At 39.9% G+C, this 27402-nt stretch overlaps 3 protein-coding genes and 1 pseudogene across 3 annotated transcripts; 2 read left to right on the forward strand and 2 right to left on the reverse strand.

Moving 5' to 3' along the window:
• Positions 1-257: 257 nt before the first annotated feature.
• Positions 258-842, forward strand: LOC131255100 (leucine-rich repeat receptor-like serine/threonine-protein kinase At1g17230). Its single transcript, XM_058255794.1, has one exon. It carries the CDS (start codon positions 258-260, stop codon positions 840-842), a length of 585 nt encoding a protein of 194 aa, XP_058111777.1.
• Positions 843-1045: 203 nt separating this feature from the next.
• Positions 1046-3381, forward strand: LOC131255101 (LRR receptor-like serine/threonine-protein kinase ER2). The gene is made up of 2 exons (XM_058255795.1): positions 1046-1658; positions 1727-3381. The coding sequence occupies exons 1-2, from the start codon at positions 1046-1048 to the stop codon at positions 2476-2478; spliced, it is 1365 nt and encodes a 454-aa protein (XP_058111778.1). The 3' UTR covers positions 2479-3381.
• Positions 3382-8983: 5602 nt separating this feature from the next.
• Positions 8984-13446, reverse strand: LOC131256435 (probable LRR receptor-like serine/threonine-protein kinase At3g47570; annotated as a pseudogene).
• An 8607-nt stretch (positions 13447-22053) lies between these two features.
• On the reverse strand, positions 22054-23343 carry LOC131255102 (LRR receptor-like serine/threonine-protein kinase EFR). Its single transcript, XM_058255796.1, has 3 exons — positions 23046-23343; positions 22503-22997; positions 22054-22349 (listed from the first exon to the last, which is right to left on the reverse strand). The coding sequence occupies exons 1-3, from the start codon at positions 23341-23343 to the stop codon at positions 22054-22056; spliced, it is 1089 nt and encodes a 362-aa protein (XP_058111779.1).
• Positions 23344-27402: the final 4059 nt, after the last annotated feature.

Raw genomic sequence — 27402 nt, forward strand, 5'->3', positions numbered from 1 at the left:
TTGAGACATGGCTGAAATAGGACTGAAACAAATTAAACGGACTGAAACTGAATGACACAGGATGAGAGCTCCAGGCGATTAATACTCCAAAACCACTATTTAAAACCATGTTTTAAATGCTCAATTACAAAGTATATATTAGGGAAATAAATTACACAGTACACATTATGAGAGTATATTAAAATGCGAATTCAATGTAATCACAAATGTTCTTCATCATCATCATAGCCTTGTCCTAGCTATTTGGGGTTGGTTTCATGAATCCAGTTTTGTCTAACATAAAGACCGGAAACAGAATTTCTCACAACTGCTTGAAGAAAAGGTCAGCGACCAGCTGTCAACCTACTTCATTTAATTTGTCTTCTGGAAAGAGTTCCATGAATTCCAAATCTTCTTACATATCCAATGGTTATATTTCTTGCTCGAATTTGAACTGGCTCCGAGATATGATCAATCTCAAGGAGCTTGTATCGAATGGTGTTGATTTATCAGCATCAACTTCTACAATGAATTGGGCAGAACCCATTTCACGTATGTACAATCTTAGACAGCTTCAACTCTCCGATTGCAGAATTTCCAGTCCAATTCCAGTAAATCAATTAATCAACCTCACACATCTATATTATCTGCAGATGGGTTCTAATTTTCTAGCCTCTTCTATCCCAATTCAACTAGCTAATCTCACCTCTCTTTCCTCACTTGATCTCACTAACTCCCATCTCCATGGTCCCATCACATATTTCCCCCAATTACAAGAACTCTATGTCAATGACAACCCGATGCCACCGTCGATCTCCTTTCCATTTTTACTCTCCCAATGCTGCACTTACAAACGCTTTTGATTCGACATACCAATCTCATTGGGTCAATCCCACCTTCAATTTCAAATGCCTCTTCATTGGTCTCTCTCACCATATCAAGTTGTTCGATTGAAGGGACAATTCCATCTTCCATCACAAATCTTTCTAATTTACACTATCTTGACATCTATTTCAATAGTCTTACTGGTTTCCTTCCGTCTTTGTTATCTAGCCTTAAAAACCTCATGGTCCTAGACACGTTTGAGAACTTATTACAAGGACCAATCCCGGAATCCATATGTGAAATTGCAGCCCTTCGATATCTTAATTTGGGAAGGAATGGTTTCAATGGAAGGATACCCAATTGCATCGATCAGCTTACAGAACTCAAAACCTTTATCATTAGAGACAATTTCATGGAGGCCATCTCTTCATTGTTCTCATTGTTCAGAAATTCCTCCCCCTTTTTTATTGGACTCAGCTCCAGTGGGGTAACTGTAGAAACAGATCAAAGCCTATTTCACTTTAGCTTCCTACCGGAGTATCTGGGCTTGCGTTCGTGCAATCTGAGAGGGAAAATTCCAGCTTTCATATCTAATCTGACCCAACTGGCATTCCTAGATCTGGCTAACAATAACCTAACTGGAACAATCCCTTCTTGGCTATTCCAACTCCCCAAACTCTCTTTCTTAGATCTCTCACACAACAACCTCCAAGGCGTTGTCCCTCCTTCCCTTCAACTACATCTCAATCTCCTATTCCCAATGCTAAAGTTAGCAAGCAACAACCTTCAAGGCCCAATTCCTCTGTTGCCCAAGAACGTCGACATTCTCAATCTGTCTCAGAACAATTTCAGCAGTGAAATCCCAACCCAAATCAGGGAAAGACTATCAGATGCTAGATACATTTCGTTTTCGGGAAATAAACTCTCCGGTTCAATTCCGAGCTCCCTTGTCAATTGAACAATGTTCTTTTAAAGAACGTTGATCTTTCAAATAACAGCTTATCTGGGAAAGTCACTTCCAGCTTGGGAAACTGCAAATCTCTCATTTCTCTAAACCTTGCTTCAAACAACCTCTCTGGAAGCCTCCCAATTGAACTTGCGTTTGCAGAAAATCTCAGCTCTTTACGAGTAGATGACAACCATTTTCATGGCCCTTTTCCGAATTTCATCCACCACCTCAAAAACTTGGAGATTTTGAACTTGGGAAATAACCAATTTGAAGGAAAGATCCCCTCCTCTATCGGTGAGCTCTGGAATCTTAGAATCCTTGTGCTAAAATCAAATTCTTTCTACAATCTTATCCCAACAGAGATAACCCATTTGCAAGAGCTCCAATTCATGGATTTCTCAAACTACCAATTCACAGGCCCAATCCCAAAAAACTTGGGTGGGCTCAAAACAATAATTCACCAACCCAAAAAAGGATTCTTGCTTGGTTACATGGTTGAGCTTATTTATATTGGCATCGAATTGGAAATGATGAGTAAGGGGATGGAGCATGAACTTGACTTTGTCTTCTCTTACCATACCGGAATCGATCTCTCAAGTAATTATTTGGAGGGGAAGATCCCAAGCGAGATGGGTCTTCTGCAGGGTCTCTACATGCTCAATCTATCACATAACAGGTTTTCTGGTGAAATCCTGGTGAAATCCCCGCGAGTTTCGGCAACATGAGAGGGTTGGAGTCATTGGATCTCAGTTTCAACCATTTGGTCGGAGCAATCCCAGGGACACTGACTTCATTGGACTTTCTTGGGTATTTGAATCTTTCTTATAACAATTTGAGTGGAGAGGTTCCAGTAGGATTGCACTTTGATACATTGAGTGGAGATGGGTATACTCACATTGGAAATGCTTTGTTGTGTGGTCCTTCTGTTCAAAGTAGTTGTGAGATTGGAACCAGTGGTGCTGATTTTGAAGGGGAGGATGGGAGAGAGAAGTGGTTGTTTTATGGGACTGTAGCCTTGGGTTATGTACTTGGATTTTGGGTGTCTTTTGGGTTCTCGGTCATGAGGAGATAGAAATGGCATCATAGGAATGCCTTTGTACTTTTCTTGTTTCGTTTCGTTTTGTTTTGTTTTGTTTTTTGTTTTTTGTTTTTTTTATTTCTTTTTCTAGGCCCTGTTTGCAATTAAAGAAATAAGATTGTGAATTTGGTAAATCCATGAACTCATCAAATTCCCGGATTTGCACCAGAATTGGATTTGTCAAATTCCTAAGTTTATCATTTGAGAATCAAACTATATATCCGTGGATTTAGAGGCATTGTTTGTAATGTTGAGGTATAGCAGGAAGGTTCACATGCAACATGGTGTATGCATAAAGTTCGATTCATTCAGGAGGGTTGCCCCCTCACAGAAATAGGATCATGCAAAAATCATGCCAATCCAATCATCATGTGGGCCACATTTTATAAAGCAATGGACAACCACTGAAAAACCTTGAAATTCACATGTTACTTGAAGATTGCATTAGAATTTTGGGGCATCACATTTTCATTTGAGGCAATTATGTTAGACTGGTTGGATGCCGTACATACACCATGGTGGGCCCAATATACCAAGTACTTGTACCTGGGACCTTCCCACAAGGTTTTTTTTTTTTTTTTTTTCATTTGGAAAGAGCTTATTTTGAGCATTTCCAAAGTTTTTATTTATTTATTTTGTGCCAGATGCAAGATTTGCCTCAAATCCATACATTCATGGAGGTGTGGATTTATCCGTGGATTTGGCAAATCCTGTTGGCTGTACATACTTAGAAAATGTGATTGTGTACAGAAGGAAGGAAGACAGAAGAAACCAAAAATAGAATCTTTTATTTTCAAAACTGTTTTACTGTTGCTGCACACTTGTTTTACTTTTGCTTTTCACTTACTATAACCGGATACACAATTAATATGCCCTTTATAGGCATTTGAATGAAAGGTGAAAAGACAAAAATGCCCCTACTAGAGCTTCGAATATTTAATGTTCCAAGAAACTACACTAGGCTTTTCATCTTCCAAAAGCATTTCCATGGGAATTGTGCATTGGAAGACCGACAGTTACCATCTGTTGCTGAGTTCTGGTTTGCAACTCCAACAAATCCCTAGCAAAGTACGAACAAAGTTTTGACATCCATGCATTTCACAGATTGCTTCTTGGAATCCCTCATCCCAAACAGCCCCTTAGGGCCTGTTTGGCCGGCTGGATTAGATGGGCTTAGGTGGGATGGAATTGCATCTGGTCCTGTGCCAATTCCACTCCATGTTTGGGAAGAGTGGAAAAGCTTGGAAGTAGGCTTAGATGGAATCGTATCGGGTCTCGTGCTAATATCACTCAATGTTAGCAAGTTGTTTAGGTCCCACCATGATGTGTGGGATATATCCACACCATCCACCTATTTTTAGAGATCATTTTAGAGCAGGCCAAAAAATCAGGTAGATCTAAAGTTCAAGTGGACCCCACCATAGAAAGCAATGGGGATTGAATACTTACTGTTGAAAACTTCTTTGGGGCCACATAAGTTTTGGATCTGCCTCATTTTTAGGCCCATGCCATAAAATGAAGTTACAAAACAAATGAACGGTTTAGATATAACACATGTATGTTATTGTCAATAGTTTCAAATGATGGTGGGTATATCCTTTCAATGTACCACCATATTACAAAAAAAAAAAGGGAATTAAGCTTATCCCATGCTAACAGGGAACAGTCCCTGCCATGGGTAATAATGATGTTTTTTGAATCCTATCCCACCTAATACCGTCAGATCGGTCTGGCCAAACAGGCCCTTAGAGTTTTGGCCCCATCACCAAGCTAGACCAAAACTCAAACCCATGTTATGCCTCAAGAGAGCTGCAATCTAACCAACTGGACTTTGCAGTTGGAGGCATATTGGAGAGGTGTTGATAGGGCTATAGGCCGGGTGGGTTGGGTTGGTGCTCAACCCTAGCCCAGCCCAAGGTTCCTATACCTCAACTCTAACCCAATCCAACCCAACCCAACCCTGGGTTGGGAATTCTCAACCCAAGCAAGCTCGGTCGGGTTGGTTGGGTTGATCGGGTAGATACATGCTAACATTTTTGTTATTGCATTAGTTTATTATATTTCAATACACGCACCTATGATTTTATTTATTATACATATAGTTCTTTATCATATAAAAAACATTTTTTCTAAACAAACAAGCTAAATATATAGAACAACTCCTTAATTTACAAGTCGTATTGTGTAGCATGCAATCTATTTGAGAGAGAGAAATCCGGCATATCTTATTAACTTGAGTCATTGGAAATGGCGTGGACCAATGAGACTCGACGACACTAGAAATTCTAGTGCCTTCAACACAGATGATCCACACTCAATTATATTTTATAACTTATATATTGATCGGGTTCGGGTTGGGTCGGGCAACCCGAGACCTCAACATAAGCCCGACCCAAGTTTTATTAGGTTGGTGTTTATATAGCCCAAGCTCGAGACCAAACCCGATACATCCTACCTAAGCCCAACCCAATGTCGGGTCGGTAGGGTTGAACCTGCCCGACTTTCAGCCCTAGGTGTTGATGAAGTGGAACCGCAAATAACTTCGTAGATATATTCTTTTAGATAATTTGGGCTGGAAAGTGTTCAATATATAAATTGGGTGAAGAATAATGTATTAGTTTTCTTTGAGGGGTATTGGCTTTCTGTCTCCCAGCATAGATACATATCCCTTTTACACATCAATAAAATTATGGTTTTGGAGAAAAAATAACTTCCTAGAATAGTTAGAAATTAGAAGAGGGAATTTCTTATTTCCTGGTGGACTTCCATGTTGACGGGCCATATTGCAAAAGAACGGAGATTGGATCGTGCTAGCCATTTGATGAGCACCTATAAAAGCAGATCCATCACAACTAATGGATGGTGAAATTTGCCTAATCATTGTATTTTCCCATTTGCCTGGTGGGCCACAAGATAAACAATCCTTATCACACCACATGTGTTCCATTTGTAAAGCGAAGATCAGTAGCATGTAACTTCCAAGCATAGTTCAAAATATCAAAAACATTACTTGACAAGATGTTAGAGGTAAGCCACTATACAGGCCAAGAACTTCGCCCCAAGCCTGGTCTATCACCCACTACTCCCCAACCACTTAAAATTTCTTTAAACACCCACTACTCCCCAACCACTTAAAATTTCTTTAAGCCCAAACCTGACCTGACTGGATCCATTTAATTGTAATCAAGTTGAGCTTGAAGGAAGGGACTTGACCGAGCATGACCCAACTCAGGTCTTCATAATGGAATATGAGGCTAATCCTAACCTGGACCAATTAGTAGGGGCATATTTTTATATACATCATATATGTCTCTATACTTGACTTTTACTTTCTTATCCCCATTCAAACAGTAACCATTTTCTGTAATTGTCCATTTTCATTGGATTAAAAACTTCATCTGATTGGGACATGGCCCACCCATGACTACTCCCACTAGAACAATCTCTTAGAATGCATAAAAAGTGGGCCCCATTCATGCAATTTTTATGTTGAGAGAAGTTCTCTTCTAAGGAAGCATCATCATGTAACTATGTAACTGTAAGCTAGGGGAAGCCGGGTTGAAAACCAAGATTTTCGCTGAGTTTTGAATGCCACCCAAAAATAGGTTTAACGGGTTCTTCTCTGATAGTTGTGGGATGAGAGGCCATGTCAATGCTTTTGAAAACTTGTACCAACGGCTAAAATTGTGTCTACAACTACAGTCCACATGTTTATTCAATGGGCCTTTTTAAAAAAAAAAAAAAAAATTAATTAAAAAAAAAAAACCCAATCATCATATATCATCACAAAAAGTTTGTACATCTTGAGATTCGGGAGGGACCCGACATATCGACATATGGGCCCTCCCATCGTGGGCCTGTTTGGGATCATGGATTTGGAACCCCCCTGGATTCGGAACCCCAAGATTGGAAACCCCCTGAATTGGCAATCCTCCCGGTGTGTTTGGCACCCTAGAGTGTGAATAACTTTAATTCAAAAATACTTATGCATGGTATATTTACAGGGGTTTGAATTTAATTACTAACTCAACTTTAATATCCCTAATTAGTGAGATATATAATTTTTGATACCATGGTTGTGATAAGCCAGCTGAAATATATGTTTTGCCAGAAAACAATGAAATTCCAAGTCTCGAATGGACGGCAAGCACAAGATCATGTTTGAGTGACTACCCAACGATTTTTTATGATTAATATGGACAATGTTTGGACGGTGCTGATTTACATGGACAATGTTTGAACGGTGCTGATCATCATTAGTGGGCCATGTGACCAATAGAATGATAGTGTACAGTGACACACATGCTACACCTGCAACTATTGAAATGATTTTAAGTGTAATCCAAGCTCTCACCGTGGATTGCAAACCCCCTCAAAGAGGGATTAGAAACTTCCTGATTTGAAAGCCGCAGTTACTTTATGCTGCCAAACAACAGGGGGATTGCTAATCCCCTCCAATACCCTGCAATCCACGGTGCCAAATGAGCAACAAGGAATTGACAGGAAAGATGAAGAAGCGGATACGGGTTAGGCGATATGAATGCTGCCCAACCCGATTCTATCTAAGAAGATAAGGCTGCGAATCTTGGCAGGGAGGGCATCTACATCCTGGAAGACGTGGTCCTCCTGCTCCGCACTCCCCAAACATGCCAGCTTATTGGCTGGGGAGTTGGCTTCTCTGGGGCAATGCGAGAAGTGGACCTCGAATGAGCAGGTGAGGGCCTCAATCCTGGTGCGCCAATACCACATGGTCTAGGATAAGGATCCGCCTAAGACGATGGTAGAGATAACTAACAGAGAATCACTGGCGACCTCCACTTTGGTGAAGCCGCGGTTTGCGCACAGGCTGAGCCCATCCAGGATCACTCGGATTTCGGCTCGAGTATTGGATTCGAATCCATATGAGTGGGAGAATGCGAAGAGGGTGTTCCCTGCCACATCTCTAGCTAGCCCCCCCCCCCCCCCTCTCCGGGAGCCCGGGTTACCCAGCACCGATCTGTCGACGTTTGGCTTGATCCAGCCAGACTGCAACCTAGCCCATTTGACAATGCAAGGAGAGGGGGGCTACAAGTGCAGCGAGGGCTGCTGATGTGAGGCGATTGGCAGGGTTGTGAGCAAGGAGAAGTGGGCCCAGTTGGTTGATCCAGCGTTGAATATTGGTTAGAATGATGGGGATAGGGATATCATTTCTGTCAAAACGAGTCGCGTTCCAGGCCCTCCAGAGCTCCCAGAAGATGAAGGTTGGAATAAGGCCCACAATGGGCCATTTCTTAGGGGAGGAGGTGGCTGCAGTCCACCAGAATGTTGTTATACCAACAGCCGAGGCACGGGACGGGCTGCCCATGCCCAAGGCCCTGGTGTAGTGGGCCCATACCACTTTGGCTTTAGTCCCCAATAGAAGCAAGTGGTAAATAGATTCTGTCCGAGGGGCTGATGGAGTGGGGCAGCAGTTGCACCTGGATGTGAATAAGATGCCCTTGCTTTGGATTATGTCGTCTAGCGGGATGGCCTCGTGGATAAGCTTCCAGGGAGAAGTGGGGCCAGTTGGTATATTAAATGGGCCTAATTCTCATGTTATGCTCTTTCTCGTGAGGACCTATCTCATATTTGGTTTTGACCTTGCACAGCTAGCATTCTAATACATGCAGGAGGCAGGAAATTACCACCTCCCCAAATGGTTATTTTATTAATTAGAAAATAGGGGAGGCTGTTACTATGGCACATGACCTATCTGGGCAAAAATTAAACCACTCCATGTTTTGGGTGGCACCCAAATATGCCTTTTTAAAAGATAGTGCCCTTGTAACAACCATATAACACTACAAGATGGATGTTGTGAAATGGAGTTTTCTTTAACCACCATTGTTAGAACCTGATCTCAACTATCTAAAGTCAGGTTTATGAATAATCTCATGATTATTTGGCAGAAGTTTGATGATTGGCTCCTCACCTGACATTAACCCGCCATCCATGCTAGTTACCAGCTATCAGGTGAAGTTCCTATTCGAGATTTCTTTAATAATTTTAAATTTTGTTTATATTTTCAATGAAAAAATGTCCATTATTCTCTATTATGATGCCAAATCAAAATAAAGTAGCCAATATAAGGGGGCCTATTATGCATCAAGTTCAAATAAAGCATGTGGTCTCCCTTTCCATGGCAGGAAATAACATCTCAATAATTACTGTGGTAAGATGGACCTTCACCTAACAATTGGGTCATATTTCTTCTCTGCCTGTCGTTCCCAGCCCCAACAAATACATCTCTAATCTTATGCATTTCTGTAGCAACATTTCTCATTTCCATCCGTTCTCTTGGAAATTCTGTAGAACATTCAAGTGCAATTCTGATCACCACAATCAAGCATTCTCGCATTCTACCTCTTTGAGCTCTTATTATCTCGGTGTTTTGGAAAGATCCATCTTCTTCTTCTTCTGAAAGGAGTATTGGATCCACAATCTCCATTACTTTATCTGAAAAGCCTTCTTTGCAAATGTAGGAAGGTTTATGTTGTCCTTAAACATGTCATCAGTGGGCCTCTTCCCAGTGAACATTTCCAACAAAAGGATACCATAGCTATAAACATCCCCATGTGTAGATGCCTGGCTGCCCATGCCGTACTCTGCAGTTCACTTGTTATTTCATTGTTATGACAAATAATAATAATAATAATAATAATAATAAATAAATAAATAAATAAATAAAACAAGAAAAAAAACAAAAGACGACAAGTAAAGAAGAAGTATGCTAATAATCCAAGACAGATCTTGAAATGTTAAACACAACTGCACCACCATGGTTCAGCTTACGTGCATGAGATCCTTATTGGTGAACAAAAATACAAGAAATACTGTAAATCATGCCCTTGTATGGTTGTGTTTTGTTCAAGGATTAAGTGAATGTCAAAGTATGTATTTTTTTATTATTTTTTTTCTGGTGATTTTTCTTTGGTACACTAAATAATGATTTATTGTACTGGTGATGACCAACACACGATACATATCATATGACAATATCTAAGAGCCAATATTTAAAACATGCACACCATACTTGCTAATGTGGCATACATTTTTGAGATTTGTGACATTCATTAGATATTCTGGACACACATATATATCAATTGAGAACAACACATGCATAATTGTACTGGTGATGACCAACACACGATACATATCATATGAAAATATCTAAGAGCCAATATTTAAAACATGCACACCATACTTGCTAATGTGGCATACATTTTTGAGATTTGTGACATTCATTAGATATTCTGGACACACATATATATCAATTGAGAACAACACATGCATATTGAATACAGATCATCTGTTGTCATTCTTCTAATTGTCCATTTCTTTGGGCATGTTTGGTCAGCTTGATAAATTGATTGGATGGATTTTAGGCTAACATTTAGTGTGAGGACCACCTTATGTAAGCCCAAGATGGATATATATGGTGGATATATGTTTTGGCATTAGAGGATGGGACATTCCTGCATACTTCTTGGGAGAGTAAATTGGATATATACATTGTTTTGGAAGACAAGTAATTAAACAGCATAGGTTCTGCCGGTATATCGCTGGCATAAAGGGCAGCAGTAGAGCCATCTCTCTATTGTACATGTGCAAGGTGATGTATCAATCAAAAACCACCCATATAGGGAAGCAGGATCCCCTACAACACTTGCTTGCAATAATAAAGCTCTATGGTCCCACCATATTGTCTGTGTGACAGCCGCTCTATCCACAAGGTGAACTCATAGGAGCAACTTAGGTGGGCTACATGACATGGATAATGCAAAAATGGGACACCAAAGATAGGTTTGTGCGTGTATCTTTCACCAATTCCAATAATCAGCTGCAACTCTCTAAGATGAAGTAAATATACAAAAAATCATCCTAATCCAAAACTGAGGCAGGATGGGAAGTTAGAGGTTTTAGGTATAATTTCATATTGTTCCAGCATTGTGTGCATGAGAATTTTATCGGGCGTGTAGAGAAGTATATATAGGTTCTCACTTGATGGATGCAACGGACTCTACATATCTTGGGGCTACAAGTGTGATGTTTTACCTTAAGTGAATTTCATACTTGAGTTGCTCGGTATGCATTTTAAAGTACTGAGTAAACTTTGTGGGTCGACTGTAATGTATGTGTCTTATCCATGCCATCCATCTACTTTACGGCTCATTTTAGGGTGTGAGTCCAAAATTAAAGCACATCGGAAGCTCGAATAGACTACTACACCATAAGATACAGTGGTAAGAACTTGAGAGTAATAGAAGTTTTGAATCAAGCTGATATTTGTGCCTCCACGACTGTGTGATCTTATAAACAGGTTCAATGGCAAATAAACATCATTTTGGCCCTAGAAAGGTTTCAATGGTGGATGTCATTATCCAGTATGGTCCACTTGAGGTGTGGATATGTGTCAATTTTAGATTCATGCCTTAAAATGAGCTGGAAAAAACAGATGAACGTGGTAGATAAGACACATACATCCATGGTGGGCCACATAGATTTTACTCATAGTGCTTAATAAATTACTTCGTAGGCAATCTGCTTCTGTTCCTAACCATCTGATCATCAGCCTTACTAGAAAACAGAAAATATAAGGGAAGAGCATAGTCATTGGCGACTCCAAGCTCAGCCCGGTGAAGTCAGTCGATGAGATTTCAAGCCAGGAAACTGGTTTAGTCTCGACTTTCTAAGGCTCATCCAGTGGCTCACTGTCTTGGTCAGCTCGACGCAACTCAAACTCAGCTAAGAAAACGAACGCCTATTGCCAGCACATAGTGTTTTCTGCACTAATAGTCTAGAAAGACAAGTACGCATCGCAATTGTTCGATGAAATGCCAGAGAGAGATGAAGATGCCCTGCTTGACCAAACAACTATACTAGTTGGACCCAACCACTCATTACAGATGGGCCATGCCTAATGGGTCCTAGCTATCCCACTGTAGGCTGTGAATGGATGGTTTATATGACGGTCTTTATTACAATCCAAAGCCCAAATGATATGTTCTTTAAATGGTTTATCCAAAAGTTGATAATGGATCCGAAATTCGATATTTGGGTTGTGGCCTATGATGATAAGGCCAACTGAATGAGAGCTTTTGATGTTTGAAAAGTGCCTACTCTTACAAGTTGTAGTATCTGGTTAGTAAGATATTTAAACTAATGTCTTAAAGCAAAATTAAGCTATATGACTGCGTGCTGTGACGCACATGGTGCATAGCTCGCACATGGCACGCATGATGCATGACATATAAAAAACATGATATATATATCTGTGATTTTAAAATTTTGAGTCTAAGAAAAAATAGAAGAATTTGTTAGAGTCATTACCTGGAGCTACATACCCAATCGATCCCTTTATCACGGCTGAGCTGGTCTGATTCTGAGAATCATGATCGGATTCGCAAAAGAATCTTGCTAGCCCTAAATCGCCAACATGGGCAATCATGTCAGCATCAAGAAGAACATTGCTAGGCTTTAAATCCTGATGGATGAGCGGCGTCTGGCAATCATGATGAAGATACTCCAGTATAGAAGCCACATCGATGGCTATGTTTAGCCTCTGAATCAAGCTTAATTTCCTTGAATGGGGTGAGCCTGTGGATGCAACCACTTCTCGAGGTTCCCATTAGGCATGAATTCAAGAACTATAGCTTTGAAATGGTCCCCTTTAGAATCCATGCTTGAGCAAGAGGTTAAGACCTTGATGAGGTTCTGATGCCGGATATTTCTCAAGGCATCGCATTCGGCCATAAAGCTCTTGGAAGCTCCTTTTTGTTGGAGGTCGAGCACTTTCACTGCAACAATCATCTCATCACGGTCTAGAACTCCTTTATATACTGAACCATAGCTTCCAAAACCAATCAAATTGGATGAAGAGAAGCCATCAGTGGCTTTAAGGAGCTCCATGTAAGAAACCTTGAAATGCTGGTTCTTCAAGGAAGATGTTGAAGAGGGTCTCTTTCTTGGCTTTCTTCTCCAATAACGAATACCAAACAAACACGATAATATGAGTAAGCAAAGAATCGGGGCTAATACTGCTATTATCACTTTAATAACTAGAGATTTTCCTTGGTTCTTAGAGGCTACAACTGGACATGCCAGCAGCTGCAGCTCTGGAATGCCCCCACAGAGTTTCTTGTTTCCAAAGACTGAACTTGGACTCAAATTTCTGAAGAGCCCTTCTTGTGGTACTTCACTGTCGAGATCATTGAAAGAGAGATCTAGATTCTGCAAGAATGGAAACTCCCCAAGGTATTTTGGAATCTGCCCTGACAAATTATTTTCTGAAAGATCTATGCTTTTGATGCCTTTTAGGGTATTCAAAGATTGAGGAATGGTTCCATTGAAGAAATTTCCCTCCAAGCTAAGGGACTCCAGTTTTAGACATTTGCCGAGTGAGGAATTTCACCTAACATTCTATTCCTTGCAATGTCTATTTCTTCGAGGTTTTTCAAGTTACCAACATCATCTGGCAGGCAGCCGGTGAGAAAATTCCCGTCCAAGCTGAGGGAAAGTGTTAAGGATACAAGTTTAAAGACTTGTTTGGGTATGGGACCATTGAGGCTGTTTTGAGAAAGGTTCAATGTCCGTAGCTTCTGGCAGTTTTTGAGAGTTGGAGGGATGGATCTTTGTAGGTTATTTTTTTCCAAGTATGTTAGGCTAAACCTCTTAGCTAGGGCTAAGAGGTGAAGCCTGTAGCGAGATGGGAGATACTATTTCCTGCTTTTCATTTAAATTTTTGAACTGAACTTGGTTTTGAGTTGATTATTAAAAGAATATTTTCTCAGTCTTTAATGGTCTGTTGTGACTGAAATTACAATGGGTTTGCAATGACTTTGAATATCTCTTTTTCTCTTTTGATGTTTATGACGTCAGGAAGCCCTGTTGTTTACCATCGTCTCCTGGGCATGGTTGGATGATCGTACCCTTCCTAACTTTCATGTACTTTTGATTGGTTGGTAATTAGTTTAATCCTGTTATTTGCTTTGTCTCCTGGGCATGGTTAGATGATGGAATCCATTCTAATTCATATACCTTTCATCTCTTAAAACCTATATCAATGGCAGTTCACTAAATTTCCATAATTTGTGATACTGGCATAAGATCTCTCTGATCTCTACAAGTGGATCCTTGACACTCTAGTTTCTTTCCTCTGAATTCCTTAAAGTTTTAGATAATTATTCCACAATTATTTCTTAAATTCTATTTGGTTTAAATTACATCTTAGTCTAGTTCTAGTTCTACTTGGTTTCAGATAACGTACAGGTATCAGTCCCTGTGGATTTGACCTCGGTCTTACCGAGTTTATTACTACATCACAACCCTATACTTGGGGAGTGAACAAGTTTTTGACGCCGTTGCCGGGGACTGATGGTTACGTTTTTCTGAAATTAATTAGTTTTAGAATTAGGATAAGATTAGGATTTTACTAACTTTAGGTTAAATGTTTTTATTTTATTTTATTTTTAGAAACTATTATTTTATTTTTAGAAACTAACCTGTTTTCCTGTTTTGTAGGATCCTGAAATAACTTCTAAACTGGTAATCCCTTTCTAATTCCTCTACTTTTTCTATTTTTAGAATTAGAATTTGAGTTTTGAAATAACGTTTTTTTGTTTTCTTTTTCTTCTTTTCTTCTTTTTTTCTTCCGTTCCTTCAAAGCTAACCCAGACGTCCAACCCAAACCACCCCTTGACAGCAGCCAAAACCAAGCCCTCCTGCTCCAGCGCTCAGCAGCAGCCAAGGTGCCTCCACGGCTGCCCTTCCTCTCCCCGTTTCTCCTTCCCTTGTACACTTTCTCTCTCTCTTTTTTTATAGCACCCTCGTCGGCACCCAATTTCCGACCTCCATGCGGAAGTTTTTCGCATCAGAGACTGTGTTGGAGTCGGAATAGAAGAGCTTTCGCAGCAACTGAGTTCGTCTGCGCAGTGAAAACGTAAAACGACTTACGTTTGGAGTGTCTTTGCGGCGTGATATCGACCTACCTGACAATTCTGACATCTTGGCTAGGGTATTGGACTCCCTGTGGACACATTGGACGGTCTGGATCACTCAAAGTGTTAATGATCGTGACACACTACCTCCCGCAAATCCCGGATTCCCCGAACGCGCGTAAGGCGTACGCAGAGGCGCTGACGTGTTCGGTGGGCCCCACAGCGGTATTTTCGGAGAAATCCACCCCGTCCATTGGATTCAGGATGAAATTTCGGTCAAGAATGGGTAGTTTTGAACGTCCATTGACGCGGAATCAGAGAAGAAATCACCCAAACATCAATTTGAACGTTGCAGGGCAGTCCACTTATGGCCTCTGTATCGTGCACGTGTGCTTGCATGGGTCCAAAAGTTTAGCATGGGTTTGAAGAACTCATGGCCCTCTACAAGATGGACGGTTTGGATTTCCTACTGGGACAATGTGTGGGGCCCACTAGCGTCCGCAAAAACGGACAGCGTCCGTTCGTCTCGCCGCGTGAAACGGAAGTTCCGTTTTTGGGAAGAAGATGCGGGTCAGCGCTGCTGACCCGCTTTAGCTTGTTTGGTGCGGCTCGGGTACGTGTGTACCTCATATCACACGTTGTATATGTGGGGCCCATTGTGATGTTCTATCAAAATCCAAACCATCCATTTGTTTCCTCATCTTATTTAAACTGCCGAGACCAAAGTTGAGACAGTTCCAGATATCAGGTGGGCCCAGAATCAATGGTTTATGGGCTGATCTGTCAGTTGGGGCACTTCCATAGTGATCCGATGGCTGAAATTTGATATGTACGGCTAATTTAGGGCCCTCAGGCCATGTATAAAGTTTTGAGCCAATCAGATGGCGGAAACTATGTGATCTTGCATTCTTCACCAATTTCAGGCCTCTTTAATGTGAATGGCCTGATTTCCTCGGATCCTTGATGCATAATTCCATCGATCTTCGTCCCCTGGAGTCCGTCCCTTGCCTTGGGTATCATCAGAGCGTTAAATCCATAGTTTAAGCACCCTTTTTCAGTTCATGCTTGTAAATACACTCTGCATCACAAATACAATTAAATCAAGCTATTAAACGGTATCATGCTTGTAAATCCATGCAATAAATGGGTCTGATATGCAATATTTGACCCTCAACACAACCCCCAACCAGCATTTTGATAGTCCCGAGCAAAGTATGCGAAAAGTAAGTTGAGAATTACAGAACAATTTCTACAAACTCGAGAGATTTATGAAAAATAATTCAGATATTCGAATTCTAAAATTTATGAATGTTGGCATTACTTTCTCCTAGAATCAAACTCACGGTGCTTCATAATCAAGCTCAAATATTAATCCATTAATTAGAACAATGCTAAATATTGAATTCCATGGATGTATAGTCTAATCTCGACTTGTCAACATTAAGTTTTACCTCGATATTTAAGGATATCATTGGTAACAACTAAGAGAATTCACGATAACCCAACTTAGCTTACACATTATCTTTTTATTCTTTTATTTTTGATTTTTTTTTCATTAGAAGTAACGCCAAGAAGAGGGATCAGATCCTCACCTATAGGGAGCAAACCTAAGGTAAAGACTGTACACTCAACTTTTTCACATATCATTCATGGGGAATCGAATTCTCACCTATAGGGAGCAAACCTATGGTAAAGACTGTTCGCCCAATCCATTCAATTTCTCAAGTTGGTTCCTTTCATGTTTAGTGATTACCAAGTTAATCCTTTAATATCAAACTGAAACCTTAATATGCAAGTAAGATATGTCCTGCGAATTCATGACTCAATCAATGTTTACAAATTCTAATAATGGATTAACAATTCAAACTTAGCTGTGAAATTTAATAGATAACTGAATCCAAGAGTCATGAAGTACCAACATCACGCATCTTGAAATTCTAAGTGCCCTAGATGGCCGTCAAAATCACTTCGAATTCATCAGAAAGCCTGAAAAATTAAAAATTTTCACAACTTTTTAAAAATTTTCACAACTTTTGCTCAAGACCAAGAAATACTGATTAGGAAACCTAATCTCCCACCCCCAACTAAAAATCTACATTGTCCTTAATGTAAAAGAAATAAACATGCAATGCACATGGGACAAAATAAGTAAATGAGAAGTGATAGGAAGATAATACCTGAAAAAAATCAAGAGGCTTTCCATAGCTATTTACGTAAAAGGGGGTCAGTACAAGAGAAACCAACAATAGTAAAGACAAAATCCTACCTATACCACTTTCGCAGGTGCTCTCGATTGCATTTAGCATATGCAACAAGCCTTTAAACCCCTAGGTTGCCCCTAGTGGACGAGTTGTAGTCTCGTGAGGGTTTGCAGTAATGTTACCCACAAACATTGAACTAACTAATGATAAAAACGAAATGAAATGAAGAGCTGGGTTGCCTTCCAGGAGCGCTAAGTTTACCGTCTTCGGCCAGACAAATAAAGCAACAGCTCTAGTCCTATGAAAGTGATAAACCTACCTAGTCAAGCCGCAAGGTTCCTCTTTCGGCCAGTATCTTGATAAGTTTCTCAGTAAGTTCCTCAATAGGATCATCCAAAAGCCCTTTTTGTAATAGACTTAGACGCCTTGGAGCATGACCTTCCATAGAAACTTATGTACCTCATTAAAGTTTTGCTGTTGATTCGCTTGAGGTATCCAAAATATATATAATTCACCTGTGTCAGAAAAAGTTGCAAAGTTAGTATCCCATGGTGAATCAGAGACTACAGGTAGATCAAATTGAGAAAAATTTTCAGGAAGTGGTGTAGTCTCAACACATTCCAAAGTAGCAAACTTCAGTTCAATTTTCAGCTCCTCCTCACCTAATGGTAAACATTCAGGGTCTGTGGAAGAAGGGGCTTCAAAGTAAGGGTTCTCATGGTTAGGATGACTACCGAGATGTTGTCTTGCAAGGCATTCATTATGTCTCTTATCATGGGATCATTTGAATCTGCAAAGTGTGTCAAACAATCATCAAAAGAGTTGGGACATTCAGCTGAGGGTGATTCATTTTTCACATTAAAGCTTGTGATGATCTGCCCAAGGAATCCATTATCTTTAAAGGTAAACAGAGGTGTGCTCTCTTGCTCCAGCCCTACACAGATAGATTGAAAATCAATAGGGGAAGCATCGATGTAATCACTTTGTTCATTGAAACTACTCAATCGAGGTGTTGAATTGTCAAACGTGTACAGCTCAGATGGTGGCCTCAACTTAGTGGTTTCAATTTCCAAGGTCGTAGCGAGCAACTCGTCCTTCTCCCGAATCACATCATCATTTAATTCAGAGGAGTGGTCCAAACATGTTTTACAAGAGTTAGAAGGGTCGATTGTAAGGGGCTCATCCTCCACCTTAAAATCAGACATGTCAGGTGAGGGGAGTGGCTCATTATGACCGACTACTTCATGTACATCTTGATCATTGACCTGGACTAAACTTAAGATTGATTCTAGGGGACTCTGGGCTGTATATTCATGATCATCATCCCAATAAGCATCATTGTCTAATTCCGTGTAGTACACACTTGGGATGGGGTCACTCTCCTCACATTCTACACCTAAGTTCGGTTGAGGTTTGAAAAAACTAACCTCTACGTCATTATTGAGATCCTGTGTGTCATGTGAGGAAAGTGTGTCATCATCACTGTATTTGAAAGATACCCATGTATCTCCACCATTCTTTTGAACAGTCATTGAGATCGACTCATCGAGGAATTGAACCGTATGCTCATTAATGGAATCCAACTCCTCATTCCAAATTTCAGATTTCTTCAAAAGCAAGTGAGGATCATTTTCCTCGCATTTTATTTTTGGATTGGATTGTAGTTGGGATGAGCGAGCTTCCTCTATCCTATCGAGGCGCGAATTGAGTGCTTCCATTGCTTTTCTAATACACTCCATGTTATGCTGAAATGAATTCTCTTGGATCGTTTCTGGTTGGTTCTCAAAGGTAGGGTATTCAAGAGAATAATCATTACAACATGTTGTTGGTTCATCTTCCCAGTTTTGATGGTTCCACTGGTTATAGTCATACTGATCATACATGGGAGAACATGATGGTTGATAATAATCCTCATTCCCATAATTATGATCGTATACAGACCTATTAGCCGATTGAGCATAACGTTCTAGTCGGTTCTCAATGTCTGTTCTCGATGGAGAAAAATCTTGAGGTATACGTTGAATTCCACAACCCTCAGGCATTCCCCAATATCTCTTATCAATCTCGGCATATGCACGTACCCACGCTTCCATAGTAGAACCCTAACTCTGAGTCTAATTCTAAGAAAAATAGAAGAAAAATCCTACAAAAGTATAGAAAGTAAGAGGAGGAGAAGTTAGAAAGAAGGTACCAAATGAGAAGTTCCTATGTTAAGATCCGGTAAAAGAAAACAATAGAAAGTTAGTTTCTAAAAAAGGAAAGTTCCCTAAACCTAGAAGGTAAGTTAGTTTCTAAAAAGAAGACCTAGAATTAGAAAGTATCTAAAATAGAAAATCGAAGCCTAAAAATAAAATAAATGAAAGATGAGTTAGTTTCTAAAATTAGAAAGAATTTCTAAAAAGGGAAATAATTATCCTAGTTTCTAAAAATAAAAGATGAAAGTTTAAAAATAAACTAGTTCCTAAAAATAGAAAAAATACTAGACAATAGAAAATTTTCAAAACTCAAATTCTAATTCTAAAAATAGAAAAAGTAGAGGAATTAGAAAGGGATTACCAGTTTAGAAGTTATTTCAGGATCCTACAAAACAGGAAAACAGGTTAGTTTCTAAAAATAAAATAATAGTTTCTAAAAATAAAATAAAATAAAAACATTTAACCTAAAGTTAGTAAAATCCTAATCTTATCCTAATTCTAAAACTAATTAATTTCAGAAAAACGTAACCATCAGTCCCCGGCAACGGCGCCAAAAACTTGTTCACTCCCCAAGTATAGGGTTGTGATGTAGTAATAAACTCGGTAAGACCGAGGTCAAATCCACAGGGACTGATACCTGTACGTTATCTGAAACCAAGTAGAACTAGAACTAGACTAAGATGTAATTTAAACCAAATAGAATTTAAGAAATAATTGTGGAATAATTATCTAAAACTTTAAGGAATTCAGAGGAAGAAACTAGGGATTCAGAGGATCCACTTGTAGAGATCAGGGAGAAATTATGTCTGCTTCAGGAATCATGAAAATCAAACTGAACTTACTTGATCTGGTTTTTAAGAGATGAAAGGTATATGAATTAGAATGGATTCCATCATCTAACCATGCTCAGGAGACAAAGCAAATAACAGGATTAAACTAATTACCAACCAATCAAAAGTACATGAAAGTTAGGAAGGGTACGATCATCCAACCATGCCCAGGAGACGATGGTAAACAACAGGGCTTCCTGACGTCATAAACATCAAAAGAGAAAAAGAGATATTCAAAGCCATTGCAAACCCATTGTAATTTCAGTCACAACAGACCATTAAAGACTGAGAAAATATTCTTTTAATAATCAACTCAAAACCAAGTTCAGTTCAAAAATTTAAATGAAAAGCAGGAAATAGTATCTCCCATCTCGCTACAGGCTTCACCTCTTAGCCCTAGCTAAGAGGTTTAGCCTAACATAATTATGATTAGGCTAAATCTCAAAAAGAAAAGAAAAGAAGAAGAAGAAAACAAAAAAAAAAAAAAAAAACTAAAGAGAACAAACAAACTCTCTCTCCCGTGAAGGCTTCACGTTCTCGCTTTCCATTCCTCAGCTTTTTCTTCTTTTCTTCTTTTTTTCTTCCGTTCCTTCAAAGCTAACCCAGACGTCCAACCCAAACCACCCCTTGACAGCAGCCAAAACCAAGCCCTCCTGCTCCAGCGCTCAGCAGCAGCCAAGGTGCCTCCACGGCTGCCCTTCCTCTCCCCGTTTCTCCTCCTCCTGTACACTTTCTCTCTCTCTCTTTTTTTATAACACCCTCGTCAGCACCCAATTTCTGACCTCCATGCGGAAGTTTTTCGCATCAGAGACTGTGTTGGAGTCGGAATAGAAGAGCTTTCGCAGCAACTGAGTTCATCTGCGCAGTGAAAACGTAAAACGACTTGCGTTTGGAGTGTCTTTGCGGCGTGATATCGACCTACCTGACAATTCTGACATCTTGGCTAGGGTATTGGACTCCCTGTGGACACATTGGACGGTCTGGATCACTCAAAGTGTTAATGATCGTGACACACTACCTCCGGCAAATCCCGGATTCCCCGAACGCTCGTAAGGCGTACGCAGAGGCGCTGACGTGTTCGGTGGGCCCCACAGCGGTATTTTCGAAGAAATCCACCCCGTCCATTGGATTCAGGATGAAATTTCGGTTAAGAATGGGTAGTTTTGAACGTCCATTTACGCGGAATCAGAGAAGAAATCACCCAAACATCAATTTGAACGTTGCAGGGCAGTCCACTTATGGCCTCTGTATCGTGCACGTGTGCTTGCATGGGTCCAAAAGTTTAGCATGGGTTTGAAGAACTCATGGCCCTCTACAAGATGGGCGGTTTGGATTTCCTACTGGGACCATGTGTGGGGCCCACTAGCGTCCGCAAAAACGGACAGCGTCCGTTCGTCTCGCCGCGTGAAACGGAAATTCCATTTTTGGGAAGAAGATGCGGGTCAGCGCTGCTGACCCGCTTTAGCTTGTTTGGTGCGGCTCGGGTACGTGTGTACCTCATATACACACGTTGTATATGTGGGGCCCATTGTGATGTTCTATCAAAATCCAAACCATCCATTTGTTTCCTCATCTTATTTAAACCGCCGAGACCAAAGTTGAGACAGTTCTAGATATCAGGTGGGCCCAGAATCAATGGTTTATGGGCTGATCTGTCAGTTGGGGCACTTCCATAGTGATCCGATGGCTGAAATTTGATATGTATGGCTAATTTAGGGCCCTCAGGCCATGTATAAAGTTTTGAGCCAATCAGATGGCGGAAACTATGTGATCTTGCATTCTTCACCAATTTCAGGCCTCTTTAATGTGAATGACCTGATTTCCTCGGATCCTTGATGCATAATTCCATCGATCTTCGTCCCCTGGAGTCCGTCCCTTGCCTTGGGTATCATCAGAGCATTAAATCCATAGTTTAAGCACCCTTTTTCAGTTCATGCTTGTAAATACACTCTGCATCACAAATACAATTAAATCAAGCTATTAAACGGTATCATGCTTGTAAATCCATGCAATAAATGGGTCTGATATGCAATATTTGACCCTTAACACAAGTACAGCTCACTCTGGAGAGAGATGTTCCCATTGGAGTATGGACTGCTGCCTGAAAATCTATTTCTGGACAAGTCCAAGATTTGCAGCCTCTGAAGCTTCCCAATACTGACCGGAATAGAACCTGTCATAAGGTTCTGATCTATTGCCAATTCAGTCAAGCTGACAAGATTTCCTATCCCATTAGGGATGCTTCCAAATATCTGGTTTTTGCTCATTGTTATAATTGCAAGTTGGGTCAAAAGATTTGCAACGGACTCCGGCAACCCTCCTTTGAGATTAATGAATTCTAGACCCAACAAAAATAAATCAACATAGTTAGTTAAAGATTCCAGGAATCTCAGGTCATCTCCCTCCTTTGTTCCGAGCTGATTACCCACCAAATTGAACTAAGTGAGATGTGTTAACATCCCAAGATTCATAGGCACGGGTCCACTGAAACTGTTATCGGGCAAATCGAGTATTTCAAGCCTCGAAGCATTGCCCAGTGATCTTGGAATAGGACCCGTAAATTGGTTTCCTGCCATGTAAAGATTCTCGAGGTTTGGAAGAGTGAGGCCTATATCAGGTGGAATTCTTCCAGAAAACAAGTTGTTCATCACATTAAAAGTACGCATCGACAAGAGGTTGTAAAGCTGAGAAGTAATGATACCAGATAATTTATTTTCAGAGACTTGAAGGACTTTCAAGTTGGGAATTTGGCACAGATCGACTGGAATGCTTCCATGCAAGCTATTTTGGTTTAACCAAAGCTTGGTGAGAGATGAAATGTTCCCAAAAGGAGGGATGCTTCCTACAAGCTTGTTAGAATGAAGATATAGTATAGTGAGCTTTGGCAAAGAGCTAAGCTCAACTGGAATCTCGCCCACAATGCTATTCCGGCCTACATTGATTCGTCTGAGCTCTGAACACTGGGTTATATTGATGGGTATTCCCCCTTAGAAAGTGTTTCGGCTTAGAAGGAGATAACGAAGACGGAACAGACAGCCTATGTCTTGAGGGATCGAGCCATGGAACTTATTCCCTCGGAGATTTATATGTCGAAGGAATGTGAGATTTGCAATGTGGGGAGCGAGTAGCCCTTTCAAGTCCATTTGACTTATGTTCAAGGCGACTACTCTTTCATGCCGGCGAATGCACTTGACTCCTTGCCACTTGCAGAAGTGGAGAGAATCGTTCCATGAACTTAAAGCTTGAAGTGGATCATTGGTGATTTGGCCTTTGAAGGCAAGCAAAGCGAATTGATCAGTTTCATTGCTGAAGGCGGCTGCAACAACAGCCATTGGGTGCAAGTTCATGCTCAAGAAGTGAATGACATGGATGCAGAGAATAAATGACAAAAACACTACAAGAAAGGAAGGATTAGCCGTCGGTTGGGGGAACCCTTTGCCGGCGGGAAGTAAAACCGGCCGCGGACAAAGGGTACTTATAAGACCGAAAATAAAAAACCCTCTCTCTCTCTCTCTCTCTCTCTCTCTCTCTCTCTCTCTCTCTTTCAAAACCTAGCCCTCTCTCTCTCTCTCAAAACCCTAGTCATCCCTCTTTCTATCTCCTCGGCCCTCTGCTGCAGTTTGGTGTTCAGTTGCCAGGTTTGATGTAAGGTTTTTCCCTTCTTACTGTTGCATTCTGCAATTTAGAATACCTGATTAGGGATATGCATTGTCGAATCCCTAATTAGGATCCTAATTAGGGATGTGTATTGCCGAATCCCTAGTTGGGGATTTGCATAGTCGAATCCCTAGTCTGCGGGTGTGATTAGCCCAGGCAGTGTTGTGGTTATCTATTGCATGCTTACTGGGCTTCCTGCATTGTGGTTTGTATGTTGTGTGTCTGATAGGGGCAGAAGCGAACCCACTGAGTATGCATACCCTTGTTAGCTGAAATAACACCGCTGGATTTATTTATTTTTTTTTTGTATAGGGGCACCACTGGGTATTTTTCATTTCCATCCTGCAATAATGTCCACCTATCTGATAGTTATAGAAGTCTAGCTTTTGGTTTATGATCCATCTAAACTATCCATAATTTGTCCAGATTACTTTGAATTACTTGTATGCCATGTGTACAGTATCTTAGTGCCTGGGTATCATCCATCACGCTTTGCCAGAGTATCAAAGGTTCTTCTCATATTAAATATGAAATTATACCTTATGCTAGTTAAACAGCCTTCAACCAAAACCCAAGGCCCTGTTTGGCAGCCACTTAAAAATGACTTCGTCTCATTTTAGTTAATGGTAATTATGTATTAGAGATTTGGACAGTGCTCGGTGGACCCCACAATGATGCATGTATTTTAGCTATGCGGTCCATTCACTTGGATCATTATTTTTGGGCAAGAGCCTAAAAAGAGTCATATCCAAATCTCAGGTGGACCATACCATAGCAAAACAATGGTGATTGAGGCCCCACCATTTTTGTAAATGGAGTTGAGTGTGCTCTTCGTTTTTAACCCCTTTTTTTTTTTTTGCAAAATTTTAGTTGGAAAATATCTTTAAATAAAGTTGCCTTTTTCAAATTATAAGTCATAAATTATTTTTTGCAAGTGATGAAATTTTTTTAAATAAAATTTCATTTTCTCTTGATTCAAATGCATTTATAACCACTGTATAGAGCACTGAAAAACATTCAATGTGTAGTGCCTGAAAGCTTGTTCCTGGTTGGAAATGTAAAGAGCTGAAATATTTTCCAACAAGTTGTAACTTCATCTTGTAGCCTTCTCTCCATTATTCTTCTTTTTGTTACAATTTTCAATCTAAAGCATGGTACCGTCCTACGTAATTGGAAAATGCAGGTTCAAAATCATCAAAATATAAAGTACAATGGAACAATACAAGGCTTGAAGTATATATGGAGAACTGAGGGTTTTAGTGGCCTATTTAAAGGCAATGGTACCAACTGTGCACGGCATAGTGCCAAACTCGGCAGTCAAGTTTTTTAGCTATGAGCAAGCATCTAGGTTTGGTTTCTTTGCATCGAATCATTTTCTTGCCTTGTTTGAAGGCTGATGCCAATATCTCTTTAATTTTATTTTCGCCGATTAATGTCTATGAATTTATAACATTTTGTCATGATTGATGTCAAGTTCTTTAGACATCTATGTTCGATGCCTGCGATCCTTGTTTTAGTAAATGGCATAAAAGTCCCCTCCTTGTGCATACCAAAACATTTACTTGGAATATTATTGTAAGAGTGCATGACATAATCATCAAACATGCCATCCTTTTGGCTTTTTATATTGTTGCTAAAGATTAATTTATTAGAATGCTTATTAAGTAGCTCACAAGTTAAAACAGAAAAAAAAAAAAAAAAAAAAAAAAGATTTGTCTGATGCCACTATACATATTCACATGCACATGAACATAGCAGGTGGAACTGGCAGTTGGGCTGCTTTGAACTAAATGGAGGCAAAAAAAATGGCTCAGGGTCCAGTTCTGGTTTTAAATAGTTGATTGAATTTTTTATTTTGATTTTCCTTTTGTCTTTGAACATATGGGTTATACATTTGAATCCGATTGCTAACTTTATGGATGTTTGGATGAGAAGATTTTGGAGTTGTGTTTTATTGCTTGGAAAACATTTAGGTCCATTAGACAATGGTTTGACAATCGTACCAGCAATGCGTTTTGGAGACAATGGGCCATTAACAAATGATAAAAATGCCATTTTCTCCGGTCATGTATCTCTATAATCTATTCATGCATGCCTAACCTACCCATGATTTTCTTTCCCGGTCTTCTGACATGCTTAGCTTCAGAAATTGTCTAAACAGAACCAACAGAGCGAAAATTCAGATTCATGTTGACCAACCATTCTAAGTTTCTCGATTGATATTTATAGCTCTCCAAGTTAGTCCTTAATTTAAGTCAATCATGGCAGAGATGTTGGTAAAATGGATTCCTTGCAGAGAGTCCTTGATATTGCACGGGTGGTATTTGGAGTCGTTCTGCGACAGCCTCCTATGAGGGAAGCTCTGTCTTCATGCCATTTCCTGACATAAGAAATGAAATCTTCATCTGAAATCCCTGTAGATGCCTGTAGCAGGATAGAAAAGGAAAGAGAAGTTGAAGTATTTTCAGTAAGCATTTTGTGGGCATCTAAAATGCAGAATTACATGAAATTTGGTTCCATGTCACTAGCATCTTAGACTAGTTTATTCTATGGCTAAGACTGCATTAGCACTTTGTAGACAATTTAACAATTGAGTTGTTGTCTAGCTCCCATGAAAAATGGAACTAAACAAAGAAAAGAAGGAATTTCTTAATATTGGAGAATTGGTTGTGTTCATGTTCGGATGTTCCACATGTTTTGAAATGACAACTCAATTGCTGAGTTGCCATCTAGCTGGTCCACATGTTTTGAAACACAGCAAACTTATAGTGTAACCATTTGATCATTCCATTGAAATGGTAGCTTGTATTACTGTTGAGTCCATCTCAATCTTAGAGAATATGCACTCTAGAGGGTAAGCATACATATCAAATGCCTAGGGATTCAAATTCCATGATAAGCTTACATTATAGAGGCTGATACATATACAATAAAATCACATACATGCTACATTTTGTGGTGGAGATATACAATTGATGAAGTCTTAAAGAAATTTGCCTTTTCTACAAGTCATAGTTTTTCTGTTTCTATTTCCAACACCATGCTTCTGTGTCTTATATTAGTTACGTCCACAGAGATGTGAAGCCTAAAAATTTTCTACTGGATCAGAGAACTTGCTCTGATACCTTGTTGACTGCAGACAATTTTATGTGATAGAGTGCAAGAAATGATATTTATGAACCTCTAGTACCAAATGCAGGAAGATTCTAGAATAGCTAGGAGGATTGGAGATCCAGAAAGCAATATAGTTGCAAGTTTGCCATCACAAAAGAATTACATGAATGCCATTACAAAACATCCCTCAACAAGTACAGCTGTCTGTTAATATGCAGAGGTGATTGATCTTTCTCAAAGTATCTGGGCATCATGATTCCAGGAAAATCAGTACCAGTTCATGTGAATTGGATCGATTATACTTTACCTGGCCGTGCTTCCATTTGTATGTATTTTCAATGCATCTTAGGTGAGCATGTGCCTGTTGTTCTGTTTTTGGTTTGCATATTTAGCTGATATACTTCACTGAAACCTAATTTGATTTTCTTTTTTATTCCATAAGTTTTGTGTGCTTGTGTGTTTTGTTATGTTGGTGCATGCTTTCTACAGTTGGGTTTGTTCACATATCACTTGTACATTGATGTCACGCTCTTTACATATGGTGCCTGTAGGTTTCCAGATCAATAGGAGATGCATACTTGAAAACACCAGAATTTACTCTGGATCTGTACAATTTACGA

The sequence above is a fragment of the Magnolia sinica genome, chromosome 9 (assembly GCF_029962835.1).
Source record: "Magnolia sinica isolate HGM2019 chromosome 9, MsV1, whole genome shotgun sequence".
Classification (NCBI taxonomy): domain Eukaryota; kingdom Viridiplantae; phylum Streptophyta; class Magnoliopsida; order Magnoliales; family Magnoliaceae; genus Magnolia; species Magnolia sinica.